At 49.9% G+C, this 16605-nt stretch overlaps 1 protein-coding gene and 1 long non-coding RNA gene across 3 annotated transcripts in view; both read left to right on the top strand.

Annotated features, from left to right (window-relative positions):
- BMP3 (bone morphogenetic protein 3) overlaps positions 1 to 7342 on the top strand; it is a gene marked incomplete at its 5' end in the record, with an annotated part of 89188 nt that extends 81846 nt beyond the window's left edge. For both annotated transcript variants that reach the window (XM_082303505.1, XM_082303504.1), the window contains 2 exons: positions 1223 to 2133; positions 5725 to 7342. In XM_082303505.1, the coding sequence (XP_082159631.1) occupies positions 1223 to 2133; positions 5725 to 5916 (1103 nt within the window). In that variant the 3' untranslated portion in view covers positions 5917 to 7342. The remainder of the gene's footprint in view (positions 1 to 1222; positions 2134 to 5724) is intronic.
- Positions 7343 to 8256: 914 nt separating this feature from the next.
- Positions 8257 to 14699, top strand: LOC309585523. Its single transcript, XR_014227320.1, has 3 exons — positions 8257 to 8362; positions 8846 to 8923; positions 14543 to 14699. It is a non-coding gene; the product is annotated as an uncharacterized lncRNA (long non-coding RNA).
- The last annotated feature ends 1906 nt before the right edge of the window (positions 14700 to 16605 follow it).

Below are 16605 nucleotides of genomic sequence, written 5' to 3'. Positions count from 1 at the left end.
TCGCCGTGGGCTGTGCCGAGATGGTGCCGCCCGTGCGGCTGCGGCAGCCGCGTGACCACATGGCCACACCCGGCGCCGGGATGGTCCCGGCCGCAGCGCCTCGCCACCCCTGGGAAAAAGTGCGCCTGTGCGGTTTTGATTTCTTCTTAAATATGTAATGACAGAGGTGTTACCAACCTCTCTACTCGGGCCAGCAGCGTTTCCGTCTTGAGAGCCATCAATGATCGGCTCTGTCAGATATAGTGGAAGCTTCTAGCAGCTTCTCACGGACGCCACCTCTGTGGCTTCCCCCCACCACCACCACAAAACCAGGCTGTGTTAAACCAACACAGCTTGCTTGGGCAAGGGACTTCTCTCATTGTTTGGAGGGTGGGAGAGGTGTGGCGCATCATCCCTAGTCCGTGGCCATCTCTGTGCTTGTCATTGCTTGGAATAACCCTTTGGGGAGAGGGTTTTGCCATGCCGTGGTGTCCAAAAAGCATTTAATTCTGCATGCCCTCATTTCCCTAATGCGTCGGGATGTTTCCAGCCTTTTGAGGGGCTGCAGACCATACCTTAACTCTACTGTACTTGAGTTTTCCAGACAGCCTGGTTTTACAGCTTAACATTTGGATCTATATTTCTCGTGCTCTGAAGGATGGACGTAACCGCAGCCCAACCAGGGAATTTTAAAAGAAAAATTAAACCTTCGTCTCGAGCCTTCCTATTGCAGTTCTGGGGGTTGGAGTCTCCCATGTGTTTCCCAGACCAGCATCCCTGGGTTTGGGCACGGTACCCACAGTTAGGTCCACCTCCTGAATTTCGCAGTTGTGAAAAGCGTGCCGTCCCCCATGTCACTCCTAATTGGCACAGGCACATCCCAGGCGTAAGAAGGGTTGTCCTTAGATTGTTTATCCCTGCACAGACACAAGGCGGGGTGTGCGACCCCGCTACCCCTCAAATCTGGTTTCTGGATTGGCTTTCCTTGGGCTACTGAGGATGCTCTAGTACCGTCTGCCTGCCTTCAGCTGTATTAGTAAATACCTTCTAACTGTGGCATGAAAATTGATGAAGTGTCGTAGATGGAATGAGTAAATCTACCTAGTGTAACTGATTCTTCTAGAGGGAAACTTCAGGCACAATTAGTATCTGACTTAGCCAAAAGGCTGTCAGAGCAGCCTGTGCGTCCTCTGGATGACGTTTTTAGATGCCGATATTCTTACCTAAGTATTTATTTTTCTAGGGAGCCCCGAAGGGCAGGAGATGTATGTTTTTAACTTGACATCACTCACAGAGTCTGAAAACGTCTTGTCAGCTTCGGTGTATTACTACATCGGTGATCGGCTGCATGCGGAGTGGAACTGTTCCCAGTCCAGTGGCTGTTCTCATCACAGGCACGGGAAACCTGAAATTCAGATACGTCTTTCAGTTGGGACCTTTCCTTCAGTTGGGAACCCAACTCGGAGCCTGGGACATTTCCTCATCAATGTCTCTTCTGCTTACCAGGACATCCTTTCCTGGCAGTGGAAGGATATCACTCGGCTCCTGCATGAAGCAAAGCAAAACAACGAACTACTGATCAGTGTTAAAATGGATCTGAGCAGCCATCACCCCTGGGAAAGGGCATCTTCTTCCTATGAACCCTACATCTTGATTTACGCCAATGATTCTGCTATCTCAGAGCCAGAGAGTGTTGTCTCTACTTTGCAAGGACATCGTCATCCTCTGGCGAGCGTCTTTTCCAAGCCAGAAAGCCACATGAGGAGCAGTGTCAGGAATCACCGGAGAAAACGCTCTGCAAACATCCTGTTGCCGTTGCAGAATAACGAGCTTCCGGGAGCCAAGTACCAGTACGGTGAGGACGAGAGATGGGAAGACAGAAAACCCTACAAGACCTTCCAGCCACAGTTAGCAGACAGGGCCAGGAGTAAGAAAAAGCAGAGGAAGAATCATCTCCAGAAGACCCAGACTCTCCAGTTCGATGAGCAAACACTGAAGAAGGCGAGGAGGAAGCAGTGGAACGAGCCGAGGTATTGCGCCCGGCGCTATCTCAAGGTGGATTTTGCAGACATCGGCTGGAGCGAGTGGATTATTTCCCCTAAGTCCTTCGATGCCTATTACTGCTCAGGAGAATGCCAATTCCCAATTCCAAAGGTATGGTCTTTATTCATTCTTTTTCACTGTCTGTTACCATGAACTGGGCATTTTTTTTCCCCACATCAGTCAAAGGCAGCCGGTGCCGGTATGCGTTTGGATCAAGGACCTTTGCCCCGTGCAGCAGGTTAGAACAGCTAGTATAAAGATCAGCTTGCAGAGGTAATTAGAAAAACTTAACTTGCTATTAGTTTTTCATCCGGTATCCAAGTTGCCATAAAACATTTCCTCAATAGTGCTTATGATGTGTGAACCTGTTATTAGCCTGTTTAACAAACAAAATGCAAGCCAGATCTGGAAAATTGTTTCGTAGGTGGCACTTGTGCCCTAAAGGAGCCCAGAGCCCCACCACAGGCAGTGGGCACAACACGCTTCAGGAAAGCCGTGTACCATGGGAGGCAAAGCTGCCCCAAGGGCAGAGAGCTCCAGGCAGTGGCGGGAGTGGTCGGGGCACCCATCAAGAGTAAGAGTCGGGTGAGTTACTTGTGTGACTGACCAAGGGGATCCAACAGCAGTGGATCTAGGCCCACTGACTTTCAAAATATCCTCTGGTTTGTAAGAGTTGGTTTTATGTGAGTAGCAGGCGAGGCAGATATGCTCCTAGCTCTGTGACCTAGATAGATGAACTCTGCTCCAAATGTCCAGTGACTTTCTTAGCGACATGTAGCCCCTGGAGGCTGCTGAAACCTGAGAGCAGGACGTGGGATTTGAGGCTGGCCTAAAATGAGGGGTTATGCACAAGTAACACCTGCAGGAGACATCAGTAAAGGCAGGACTCTTGGACTCACTGCAACGTTTCATTCCAGAGTTTTTATTCCTGCCACGGTGAAGCCAGAGGAGTTGGTTCCAGAATGTATCTGGCATTTCAGCAGCTTAAGGAACCAAGGGAGTCGCCCTTTGAAAGTGATTCAGAGAGGAATTGTACCAAAGGGGATGGCGCTCAGACAAAGCAAGCTGAGGAAGGTGGGGTCCTCTCCTTGAAGGAGGAGATGACTTGCCTACCTCCAGCTGCAAAGGCAGGCTTTAAAGCTGAGGATCACAGGATCTGCCACAACTAAGACTGTGTTCGCAGAAGGGTAAACTGACCCTCAAGCAAGAACAGACCAGTCTGTGCCTGTGGGTATATAATGTTCCCTTGCTGAGGGCAAGCTCCTAGAGTTAACAACCTGTTGGGTAATTAAGAACAGATGTGCTCCCCACCCTCCAGATTTTCAGGCCTTACCCATGCCCCGGTTCTAGTTAGCTGGTTTGACTGCTGTCAAACCCACGTGTGCTGCGAGTGTGACATGGCGCAGAGCTTGCGGGCTGGGCAGACGCACTCCTGGTGGGGAATGAGAGCTCCTAACTGCCATTGTGTGCCCATAACCCAGCTGCAATGACATTCCGCAGGGCAGCCAGGCTCCTGAGGGCCGTGCAGCTTGGCAGGTGTAGCCTGACCGCAGCTGGGCTCACTCACAGGCTGGGCGGTTTGGAGGCAGCTCGGCATTTTTATCTCCTGCTGCACCCTCTCGGCCTCCCCTGCTTCAGCCCTTCTCTGAGCAAACTTCCGCCCGCTTTCCACGACCGCGGCTGGACAGAGCACAGGCAAGCCCGCAGGCAGCGGCCTGACTCACCCCCCTCGTGCAGGGCATTATGCAAGGGGATTTGAGTTTCCTGAGGAGCACAGGACTTGGGTTTTTGCTCTGCTCACAATTAAATTCTTGCTGGCTGAAGCAGAGTTCTGCCAAAGCTGGTTATCCTCCAGGGCGCGCCTGAAGGACCGGCGCAGCGTGCTCAGCACAGGCTGGGGTCAGTGAGGAAGATGTTTGTTCTCTGTTGTATGCTACCCACGTCAAACTTGTCAAGGGATACTTCTTTTAGGACAGCACATGTCCAGGCTGTTCCCACTGAAAGCTGAGACCACGCTTGAAATCCATTCGGTGCTGCTCAGCTTGAAGTCACTTTGGTGCAATTCAGCATTTTTTGGGGCTATGGATTCCATGTCTGAAGGAGAAGATTTATGATGTTACGTGGCATATTTGGAGACTTGATTTTGTTTTCAGTACTACTGGCTACAGGAAATAGGATCTCAGTAGGTGTTCTACCTTTGACCTGTGATCAGCAGGCTCAGGACAGCTGTTGAGCTCCCAATTATTTTTGGAGAGAACACTGCCCAGCAGCTGAGTAAGGGAACATGGCTGTGCTACCACAGCTTTCACTTCTTTCTGGAGGCAGAAATGATACAGAAATCTGAATTTTACGATAATCTGTGTTTTTAAATCCCTGGCTGCTACTGTTGAGGAGTATAGGTACTCCTGAATTCAAAACAAATCAACAGAAATGTCTTTCTTGAGATCAGCTTAGATGGAAACGTACAACTTTGTGGACTAATGTGCCGCGCAAACGATAAGACAAGCTGGAATTTCAGTTATTCCTGTGCTTTTTGCAGGTCCATATCTAACCCTTAAGCCTGACTTTTTTCCCAGAAACAAAACACGTCTCATCGCAGCAAAACTGCAAATCGACCACTTGGCCAAAATGACCTTGTTCTGTATATTTCTCAGTGACATGTGATGGGGTATGCACTGAACTGTGTTGATTCCCAGATTCTCTGTGTAAGAACAACTCTAAAAAGCAAACCAAAAGTCCTTGGCTAAAAGCTGTACCTTGTGCATTTTTCTTGCCCACCTGTCTTTTGTACAGATACTTGGATCTGGAAGTGTTTCAGGGTTCAGAGGTAAAACTTTCTCTTTTTCATTTCTCTGTGTTGGTTATTTTTATGAGCACCATAATGGTTTCTGGTTTTGCGGCCAAGCAGTTATCTCACCAGGCAGATCTGCTTTCTGTTCAGAGCACACCCAAGCGTGTCCCTTTTTATAAATTAAGGGGACTTTGTCCTTTGGAGTTTCTTCTCTGGAGGAAAATGTCATTGTAGTATGAGGTGCAGCTGTCTTGGAGGCTCAGTTCCTCAGCAGTGCCACTGGCTACAGATGTACACTACAGACGAGAAGCGATCGGCACGGAAGGAGGAACAAAACAGGAGAGCCTTGCATGAGCCCTGGGAGGAGCAGTCGGCATCGTGGCCTGAGGCGCTCCCGTTCTCTCCTTCACACGCATTTTATCCGCGTTGGGTTTTTTCCTGATGCGCTTGTGTTCTGCTGCTCAAGCTTCCCAGCCCACAAGTTGTTTCTTTGGCTCCCCTAGCAACACAGCCTGTCAACACGTGAACTGCCTCCCTCGCGGCCAGATGAGCTGTAAGACCGAATCGCAGCCTGTGTGTAACTTAAATCAGTCAGGAGAGACCACCTTGAGCTGAAGGTTCCCCTTGGGCAGGCAGATCCCACAGGGAGCCCGAGGTTCCATCCCCAGCAGGGAGCTGAATGCAGTGGATGGACTCTGGCATCTTGGGGCCAAACGAGCCAGCCCAGATTCATATTCCCTGCTGCTGGCTCGGGCCAGCTACAATGGCAAATGGCAAGAGTGGAGGGCAAACAGATGCTCCAGCTGAGGGGTCTCCGCAGGGCCCTTCAACAAAGCAATTTTATTGCAGAGTGCATGAGTGCATTGCAATGCGGGTGCAGTAACGTGGTCTGCCATATCTTTATCTTGCAGGCCATGAAGCCATCCAACCATGCCACCATCCAGAGCATTGTGAGAGCTGTTGGGGTCGTCCCCGGCATTCCTGAGCCTTGCTGTGTTCCTGACAAAATGTCTTCTCTTAGTATCTTATTCTTTGACGAAAACAAAAATGTGGTTCTGAAGGTGTACCCCAACATGACAGTGGAGTCCTGTGCATGCAGATAACACCTTGTGAGGCCTTTTGGCAGTGGCAGGGTGATCACTTGCTGTTTGGGGAAGGGGGGTGGACGGGGGTCTCATCATACCTACTTTATGTTTGCACTGCCAATGCATTTCCTTTGGACAAAAAAGAAAATGTAAAGAAATCCGAACAATGAGAATGGAAATGGAATGGATTCCAAATAGCAATTCCAAGGCAAGTGAATATGAACTTCATTCATCTGTACACAAGCCTTGGGAATGGGACCTGACCGTACCTGCTGAAATCGAGAGGTGAAAGAAAAATCTGCAGATTTTTGAGACTGCCCGAAGAACATAGTGATCTATTTTTGTACAAGATTTTGGAAGCAGCACAAGCTGTTAATTCTTATCTCTGTTCTTATGGTGACTAATGGCGGGGAGAGGTTAGAAATGTAATAGTCTTCATTTTAAAGCTAAGTTTCTTGCCTTAGGTTTTAGAGTAGTACAGCAAGGCGGCAAAACAAATCTGACATCCTAAAAGCGTAGATAACCCTACCTGAACACGAATCTCCTTGGTACAACATTACCCACCTTGTGAGCAAGTTCCTTTTCATCGACATGTTCTTTGTAAGTCAGGATTTTGGAGCTTGGCACCCCTGGGCAGAACAGCTCAAAACAGGACTGCTGAGTGGATAACTCTGATTTCTTACAGGCTCAGTTGTTTCTTTCATGGAAGACTTTTCCTGTTATGGAAGATCAGCAGGCCAGGGGTGTGAAAATACCACACTCAGTGAAGTGTCCGAGTGACTTATTCACAACACATTCTAGAACACGCTTGCAAATGATCTGTGGGTTGTCTGCCTGCAAGGACGTTGTAGCCAGGTTGTGGCCTCTTCTCCCAGGTAACAAGCAAGAGGACCAGAGGTCATAGCCTCAAGCTGCACCAGGGGAGGTTCAGGCTGGACATTAAGAAGAATTTCTTCATGGAAAGGATGGTCAGGCAGTGGAAGGGACCAGGGAGGTGGTGGAGTCACCCTCCATGGAGCTGTTCAGAAAAGGACTGGACAGGGCACTCAGTGCTCTGATTTAGTTGGCAAGGTGATGATCGGTTCTTCCATACTCTGGGGGCCCTGAACTCATCAGCAGCAGAGTGTCACTCCCAGGGCAGGGCTAGTCCCAAATATTGGCACCCTTGACTGAGGAGAGGCTTGTGAGTTTGTAGGAGACTGATGGGTTGTTTAGTGGCTCCCTTTTCCTTGTAAAACCAGCGTTTTTAAATGATTTCTGGTGAAAGATTTATCTGTGTACAGATTGTCAATTAAGAAAAATGAAAATCACCTCCAAAAAAGAAAAGTTATTTTGTATATGGAAAGAAACTTTTACAGATGCTTCTAATTTATTTTATATCTGTGGCCCTCTTAATGTATCTTTCTTTATCTCAGCACTCTTTAAACCATGCAGTTTTCTATGTCAGTGCAAAGATGAAGCATGAGGACTGTGGTGGAGCTCCAAAGGACAGGTGCGACCACAGTGTGAAGGGCATGTTTCACTACTGATGGATAAGCTTGTCTGATCTGTATGGTTTTCCTTCAGTAATATGGACATTCTGCTAGGAACTCTGGAGAAATATAAAATAAAATCACTTTTTAAAATTAAAATCCATGTTTTCTTGTGTGGCATTCAGATGTTTCCAAAAACATTAAAGTTTTCACTGTGTTCATCGCTCTGGAACCAGTCCAGTGCTCATTCCTGAGGCCACTTTGCAATGGTTGTTGGAAAGGATGAAGGTGCGTGGGTGGTCCTGCGGCCCGGGTGCCGTGGATTCGGGTCGAGGTGGGCAGGTACAGCAGGAGGAAGGTACCACGGTGACAGGACGGGTCCAAGGCCCGAGGGGGTCAGTGGACAGGGACACATCCTCTGGGGATAGCGTTATGTGCCACAGCAGGAACCCTCCTGCTTCAAGGTGTCTCCAGGGGAGCAGCAGCTGCGGGAGTGGAGGGGCCGCAATGAGGACTGGGGCTGGGGGGTACAGGCAGCTGCTGCGGTGGGTCTGTGAGTCTCACCGCGGTGCAGCCGTGCCCGCCGCCCCCCGGGCCGGTCTCCCCGCAGCCTCCGGGCCGCTCTCCCCGCCGCGGGGTCCCGGGGAGGGGAGGAGCCCCTGCCCAGCCGCCGCCCTGTGTCACGTAGCGGTGGCAGCGGTGAGCATGCGCAGTGTTGTGCGAGGGGCAGCGCATGCGCACCGACGCGTCCTGTGGGGTGCAAGGGCGGGGCGGAGCCGGGCGGCGCTGCGCATGCGCACTGGCTTTACGCGCGCAGGGCGGGGCTCTGCGGGCGCCGTTCCGCGGGGCCGGCCCGGCCGTGCGGAGCCGCCGCGGTGCCCGGGAGCGGCTTGGAAGCGCCAGGCGCGGATCCCGGCCGCGGCAGCGGTGGGCGAGGGTTGTGGTGACAATGGAGGAGGGCGGCTGTTGCTGTGGCTGCAGCGGGGTGGAAAGTGAGCGGAGAACGGCGACGCAGCGTGTGCCGGGAAAAGACCCGAGGGGGGGCGGCCCCGGAGCAGAGCCGGGCGGGAGCGGGCGGCGGGGGCTGCGCGGGGTGAAGGCGGTCCCGGCGCGGGCGCGGAGCCGGGGAGGAGCTGCGGGGCTGGGGCCGGGGCCGGGGCTTGCGGGCGGCACGGCGGGACCTCCCTGCAGAGCCTTTCCTGGGAAACAAAACCTGGAGTTTGTCCCACCTCGGCCCCGTGGCAAGGGGCAGCGCAACCGAGGGGAGCAGCGCCTGAGCAGGGGCGGCAGTGTGCGGGCGCAGGGAAGACGCGGCTGGTGCTGGAGCGAGAACGTGCAGGTTTCTTACATTTAAATGAACGTGGAAAGCAGGGAGAGAGGTGGTATAAAAGCACCGGGTGCTCGGGCAGGTGAGACAGGACTCAGGGGAGGGAGTCGCTTTCCTGAGTTCCTGAAGTTCCACTTGACTCTCTCAGGAGCACTCGTGAGAAGTTTCCCATTTGGAATTGGGCTCCAAAAGGAAGGAACTTGAAACTGCTTCTTCTGATAAATCCGTAAGTATGGGAGACCCTATGAAGCCCACGGGTGTAAGCAGCCAATAACTCCCACGAGTATTTTAACTACTAAAAATAGCAACTTTTTTTTCTTCTGCACACAAACGACTTGGCTGTCCTGTGCAGGGTTCACTGAGGCTGTGAATTGCAATCCAGGGCATCTTCAGGCTCCTGGTGCTCAGAGCTGTGACGTTTGGTGTGCAGAAAACATCCCAGCGTGCCTGACTTGGATTTGGATGTGCATTTCTGCAGATCCTCAGAGTGGGAAAAGGCCAAGAGGGTGGTGGGAAGGGTTTTCTCCCAGGCCTGGGCATCCTCAAGACACCTCAAGGCCGGTTTTTAAATGTTGGTTTTCTTTTGTTTCCCAGCCCAGGGAAAAGCTGGAGAAAAGGTGGAGAGAGTGGCAAGTGGGAATCCCATGTTTAGATCTACCCTTGGATTCCAGTTCCTCCTGGGGGGTCTGTGCTGCCCAAAGAACAAAGGAAGGAGATGTTGGAGTACCTGTTTGTTCCCCTGTTGAGCTTGGAAGAGATGCTGAGGGTGAAATTCCAGGGAAGCTGTGCTTGCAGAGTGACTGGAGTGTGAAGCAGTGGCAGCTGTTTGCCGTGGGCCGGTTTCCCCCCTTCACTTGGGTTCCCTGGTATAACAGCTGGGGATTGGGTCAGCAGCTCTGACCCAGGAAGAGGTGACCGGTCCGGGGAGATGGTCCCGAAAGGAATCGCCTTCCCGAGGCCCGGTGTCTTCCCTCAGCTGCTGGCAGGAGGGCCCTTGCAGAGGCTGTCAGCTCTTTAGTGATATCAGCTCGTGATTCCAGCTCAGCTCTGCAGGGCAGCCTCTAGGCCAAGCCAGACCAGAGAGAGAGAGACAAGACACTCGTGTGGCTGGTTTTGCACAGAGGTAGCTTTATTGTGGGTCCCCTCCGGCGAAGGGGAAAGCCAGGGACGAGAACCCTCTCTGAGCCACAGGGGCCAGAGGGCTTGCTTTTATAGGGATACAGGGGATCGGTAAAGGACCAATGGGTTACAGAGGATCTGGGATGGGTACAGGCCAGTGGGTTACGAAGGATCTGCATAGGGTCTCCTAAAGGACTGTGGGTCTGTCTTTTCTCGCCGTGACCAAAGAAGTGGTTGTCTTTCCAGGGAGTTCTGCTGGGCGATTGCAAAATCTCTTATCTCAGCAGAGATCCCTCCAGGGCAGGGGCTGGGCATACCCCACACCCTGGCACTCCAGGTAATCCCACACTACCTTTGCTTTTGCAAGTGCTTTGCTGAAGGGTTTCTGAATGTCGCAGTGAGCTTTTCTGTTCCTGTTTATATGGAGGATCTGTTTCAGGAAATGTGTCTCATTGTATGGATGGATTCAGAAGTCCCTGTTACAGGTTAATTGCAGTGAAGAAAAGGAAAAGAAGCCAGTCGCCTGGACTGGGATGCCCCAGCCCCCTGCCAAGCACAGGGGTTGTTGCTGGGTGTTTATTCTCCAGTCCTGTGTGCTCAGGCCTTGTTCTGAGCTGCTCAGCCATAAATGCCACTGCAGGAAGAACAGGAAATCCCACAGTTCCTGTGGAGCGTTTGTCTGCACTGACGTTGTGCTGCAGCCTGAACTGTGTCCTAAATGTTAGCTTTGAATTAATGCAGATGGTCCAGGATTGTGTGTTCGGGGTTGCTGGTTTAGGGATGGCCAGGTCTGGATTTGCATTTGTGGGCACTGAGTGTTCCTTTTGTCAGCTTTAGGTCTGGATTGGTGGGAATTGTTGGAGAAAAGAGAAGGGAATTGAAATGCACAGCTCCATTCTTGGAGAAATGGTGAGGATGGGAGAAAAGAGGGTGTGGAACTGCTGGGAGCTCCTGGAGTGAGGGAAAGGATCTGAGGATTGGAAGCAAAAGCTGTGGAACAAAGCCTGAAAAGGGGGCAGGGCAGGGGGGACACCATGGGGAAAGAGGGAAAGAATCCCTGCTCCAGGGATCCAGCAGGGGCCAGGAGCGGATCATTTTCCAAACACTGGCTCTTGGTGGAATCCTAATAATGAAGGTCAAAAGAAATCATTCCTTTGTTATTAGGTTTGGAACGAAACCAGGTGGGTGAGAGCTGCACCTACCTTGCTGCTGGCAGAGGAGGCAGAGCTGGGCCAGGGCAGCTCCTCCGTTGCGTGGGTGCAGAACTCGTGTGTTCCTCTTCCCAGGGAGTTCCAGGCTGCTGCAACTGTTTGGCTCAAGCCCCTGAGAGACGCTGGACTATTGCTGAGTGATGGCTCTGAGAGTTGCCCACTTGTGGAGGGCCAGGGTGCTGGGCCGGGTCCAGGGAAGGTTTTGGGTGTGGAATGGCCCGTGTGCGTGAGACGGGGAGGGGGGTGAACTCTCGCTGCCTGGAGGCTGCAGATGGGGCTTTGAAGGGGGTAAGAGGCAAATGCTGCAAGGAGAGATGGTGCCTCTTCTCCTGCTAATGGCCCTCCCTGACACAACTTGCACAAGTTGTAAAACTTTCTCTTCCCTTCTATGTTTCTTTAAGTGATCATTTCATACTTTGTTGTTGCTGTATTGCGATAGGTAGCAAGGACCAAAGGGCTGCATGGCTGCTTTCCATCGCAGCCCCACGGTTCTGAAATAAACCCTGCGTACGCACGTAGGGGTGCATGTGTTTGCAGACAGGGTTCGTGCCGTCTTTCACTGCAGCCCACCCTGATGGGATCTGGGAAGTGGTCTGGGAAGGTCCCTGGATAACTTGGGCCTTCCTGGGGGTGGAACACCCACCTGTACAATAACGAGCTTCTGCTTCTATTTTCTTGTTCCTCCAGGTCCCCTGGAGTGCATGCTGTGACCCCCCCCAAGCTTGCAGAGGCTGTTTGGGTGAGGGGAGGGGACTTGGAAAATCCAAGTTACGAGGACAGAAGGAGTTTAAATTGAGGGCAGAAGCTCGTCTTCCCTTATTGTCTGTGTTTGAACTGGTTGAGATTCCCCTTCACTTAGGATTTTAAGGGTATTGATTGAAGGAAAACCTGCCTTTTCTGCGGTGCTAGGGGTATCAATTGACCGGGAATCCCCGTGTTCCATTTGAAATGGAAGGGGAGGGCACGGGTGTTTCCATTTTATGGGTTTGAATTGAGGGTAACAACCCCTCCAACCCCCTCCCCTTCTGTCTTTTCATAATATTCATTCATAATATTCATTTGACTGCTCCAGAATGTACTGAATGGATGATGTGGGTTTAAAGAAGTCCCTGCCTTTTGCCCAGGCCTCTGGTAGCAGGCAGGCACGTTACGGAGGTGGCCAGCACGCCAAGAGCCGCTCTCATTCGTAAGTTCTTTAATGATGCCCGATTTGGTCTATTATAGAATGAATTATTTAGTGAATGGACACAAAACTAACAGATGTGAGACTTAAAAGAGACTATTACTACAGTAAGGAATAAGACAAAAGGGACCACTAGTATTATATGCACAGGGTTAAATGTACCATTAAATTTTCAGCTAGCTAAGAAATAGCAGAACTTAGGATCCAATGTCCCTTACCACCAAATGGTTGAAGAGGCACGCATTGAAATCCTTTTCCTCCATTTCTGGAAAAATGACCACGAAGTTGCGTCCGGGCTTCAGGGAGAAATTGTCTTGCCCGTTCCCAGGGAGCGTGTAAGAGACTTCTGCCTCCTGACAACCTGTACTACTTTTACAGTGTGAAACCAGGCCTTTTGGTCACCTCTGGTTTTTTATCTCTTCCCACAACTCTTAAGCTGGCAGACCTTTTGGTGCCAGGAGATGATACCTGCTGGGCCTTGCCTGCCTGGGTTGTCTCTCCTGTCTGCACCAGCCGCCTGTGGTAGGGAGAGGGGTGATATGCCCTGCCCCTGGGCTAAGTATGGATTTAAACGGGGCTGCGTGTTAGTGTTGGGAAGAGGCGTTTTTCATTCAGGCTGCCAAAATAAACACCTGTGAAATCCTAGCTCTGCATTGTGTGTAACATGTTTCTATTTCATATTTGTGTAATCACAAAAAGCAAGGAAAGAGTAAATGTGACTGGTTCCCACTATTGCACTGTGAAGGTTTTTGAAAGGCTGGTGTATTTATGTTCTATTTTTCCACTCCAGGCTTGGCTTTTTCCCTCCTTTTTCAGTGTCTGCTGCATTGGGTGTCCCAAGGAAGGCTGGATTCCTCAGCAGGAGTCTTAGGAATTGGTGCTAATTCTGCTTTTTCTGAAGGTGTATCCAAGGATGCTACCAAAATGGCTGTTTTCTCCGCTGAAAAGCTTTCCCTCTATGACATCAATGCATGCATGTGTTTTAATCATGTAGCCAGATGTACTAAGAATTGTACTTTCAATGCAAACACCTGCAGTAGGTTTCTGTTTGGTTTGTGTCTGTGAGAGGTGGGATTTGTGCTGGAGAGGTGCTCTTGAGTACAAAGGATGGAGTAAATCCGCTCCCTGGATGTGCAGTGAAGGACTGACTTGCAGGGAAGGGGAGCATTTATGAACTGCATCAATATTGCCCTGAAATTCTGGGTAGTTGGAGTTGGCTTGGGCCTGTCAGGGTGAGCCATAAGCAACCTGAGCAAGGCCCTGAAGCCTCAATGGATGTTTGAAACACTTGCACAGAAAGCCAAAGCAGTAACGATTCCAGAGGAGAAGTTATAGGTGATTGCTTATGATTGGTGGGGAATTTCCTTGGCAATTATTAACCTTGGACATAGGGCATTTTGGAGGTGGAATTCCAGTTTCAGCCACAGGCACCTGGATGAGAAGGAGAGCTCTTTGCCAGAGGAAGGGAAGTATTCTTTTGCTACTTAGTGCTGTTAGTGAAGTGATCAGAAGAAAAGAGTGACTTCTTTTGGGATAGGCTTATTTATTATATGGATGATAAGCAGGTAAGGGGAATGAACTACATGGATAAGAAGCAGTAACAGAAATCAAGGTAGAAAGGCAATGCATCAAATCATTATTATGTATTCTAGTAGGGATTAGGAAGGGATACAACAGAAGTTACCCTAAAATGTTACTGTCATCCTGCTCTGTACTTCAGCTGGGGAGTCCCATTGCAGAGAAAGACCAGAGAAACCCTCCTGGTAACCCTTATGGGAATGATCCAGACTTGCTCCAAGTTGGTCTCACTTTGATATTGTTTCCTGTACAAGGGTATGTGATCACGTGTTTTGCTTTTCTTTTTTGTGACCTGGGGCTCTGTCACACCCGTCCACTGGCCAGGAGTCCAGGTATGTTGAGCATGGAGCTCCTGTTTTCCTAAAATTGCAAATCTGGATTTGAAAAGACATATGTCTTTGGAAGTGAACATAGAGTTCAGCTTGAGTTGATGTAGTGATCGACTTAGGTTCAGCTTAAAAAAGGCCCTACCGACATTTTATTGTATCTAATCCCTGCTTTCCCCTGCGTTTTAGTTCTTGCCTCTCGGCCCACTCTGTTTCACGGGGCTGTACATGGTAAAACACTTCCCTGTGTGCTTTCTGGGTTTGAGCTGCCCTGCCCCGGCACGTAGGGTCACGGTTAAGTAGAAGAGTTATCAAACTTAGTGGTTCATCTCTTTTTCATGGGTTTTTGGGCAGAAGACTTATGGGCCCGGTGTGGGAATAACTCCCAGCCCTCGGCGTCTCGTTGACCGCCTCCCGTTGTCTCGCAGGTCCCCGAGGCGGCTCCGGATCTCCGCGGTCACCGACGCTGCCGATTTTCCCGGCGCGCGCCGTTCGACGTCGAGGAGCGGCATCCAGAAGCTGTGTCGGAGCATCTCCATGGCTGGGATGTTTGGAGTAAGGGCTGCAGTCAGGGTGTAAGCTGAAGGGTGTGTGACTGTGTGTGTGTGTGCCTGTGTCTGTCTGCCTGCGAGAAGAGTGCGGGTGTGGAATGGTCCTAACCTTGTGTGTGTGAGTTTTGCCTTTCAGGCTTTTCAGCTGCTTTTTAAACTCAGAGTAAAAACAACCCAGCTGCGCTGTCTGGGGATGTTTTCCCTCCTGGCTGGGTTTGTTTATCTGAGACCCGGCCGGTCTGTGAGGTGCCGTTCATCGCCAGGGTTTGGGTGCCGACCGTGCCGGGGATTTGTCAGGCGGGATGATTTTGGGGCTCCCGGGAACCGCGTTCCCATGGGGTGCTCTCGAGACGAGAGCAAGGGTGGGTTTGTGTGTCAGCTGAAGGAGGTGTGTGGTGGATGAGTGTTTTCTTCTCCCTGTGCTGCTGTTGTTTTGGGTTTCCTGAAACAATAAAATGTAATGAATTTTCCAGAAATAGAACAATTGTTCCATTGTACTGATAGGGGGTTGGCTTGTGTTGCTCTGTGTTGGTGTTTGCTGCTGCACTTGCACATATTGCTCTGTATGTCAATTGGACTTTGACCAGTGTGCATATGGATTGTATTTGTGCTTGTGCTTGTGTATGTTGTTATTTCCACTTGCTTTGCTGAAGTGTAAATAAAAAACCCTCGTTCAGTAAAGTTGAATAAACCCTAATAAAGATACCCCCCCTCCCCCCTTTTGGTTGCTCTCTTCCTTTGGTGTGGTTTAGTAATTTTTTCGCCGTATTTCTTGCTTTGCTGCTCTGCTTTGCTTTACTTTTCAGTCTATTCCTCCCTTGACTTTTTCTAACTCTTTATCTTTTTCTCACTGTTTAACTGTTTCTGGATGTCTCTGTCACTCTATTTCTCAGTTTCTCTTTTTCTCTTCAACACTAATTCTCTTTTACACTCGATTTCTTTTTCTCTCAAACCCTATTCTTCTGTTTCTCTATTCCTTTTTCTGTCTATTTTTCTTTCTCTTTCTTTCTCTTTCTTTCTTTCTTTCTCTCTTTCTCACTTTCTCTCTGACTTTATTTCTCTCTGACTTTGACTTTTTTTCTCTCTCTCTCTCTGACTTTGATTTTCGAACTACCTTTCTCACCTTCCCTCCTTTGTTCATTTTTACCTTTCTACCTTTGTTTGTTTCTGTAGCAGCTTGGAATAAAACAAGAGACCACTCTTTCTTCAGGCACGATCTGCCCCAGGCTTTGTGTTTCTATTTTGGGAAAGTTTTAAGAGTTTTGGGAATGGGCACAGGGAAAGACAAAACAGATCCATGCCCACAGACTGGTCAGGGCAGACTCTCTGCCCCTTCTGGGCCACTGACTCAAACATGAAACCCCCCAGCTTTCTGGGAGGTGAAGGAAGAACAGTCACACCTGGTGCTTCTACCTGTAGCCATTTGCCTGCTCTGCATCTTTCCCAGGAGAGCAGAAGGCCCTTAGCAAAGTGAAGATCAATGGAACAAGTTGCTCTTCCACACAGGGCTCTCGTTAAGGCTGGAATGGCTGCTGCCAGCCTCTGCACTTCCTGCCTCTCCAGCTTCCTACCTTTGTTCATTTCTACCTTTTTAACTTGCTACCTTTGTTGCTTTCTACCTTTCTCAATTTCTAACTTGATACGTTTGTTTGTTTCTACCATTCAAACTTTCTATCTTTCCATCTTTCTTCATTTCCAACTTTCTGCATTTCTACCTTTGTGCATTTTTACGTTTCTACCTTTCTGCATTTGTTCATTTCTACCCTTCTGCCTTTCTACCTTTTTTGTTTTTACTTCTATGACTTTGTACCACCTTTCTAAGTTTTCTTTTTACCTTTGTTCATTTTTACCTTTGTTAGTTTCTAACTTTCTACATCTCTGACTTTCTCTCTTTGTTTCTACCTTTCTGACTTTCTACATTTCTAACTTTCTACTTCTGT

Source organism: Coloeus monedula (genome assembly GCF_965178545.1).
Source record: "Coloeus monedula genome assembly, contig: HAP1_SCAFFOLD_63, whole genome shotgun sequence".
Classification (NCBI taxonomy): domain Eukaryota; kingdom Metazoa; phylum Chordata; class Aves; order Passeriformes; family Corvidae; genus Coloeus; species Coloeus monedula.
Note: the sequence above shows the minus strand (reverse complement) of the source record. Positions and strands in the feature narration are given on the sequence as shown.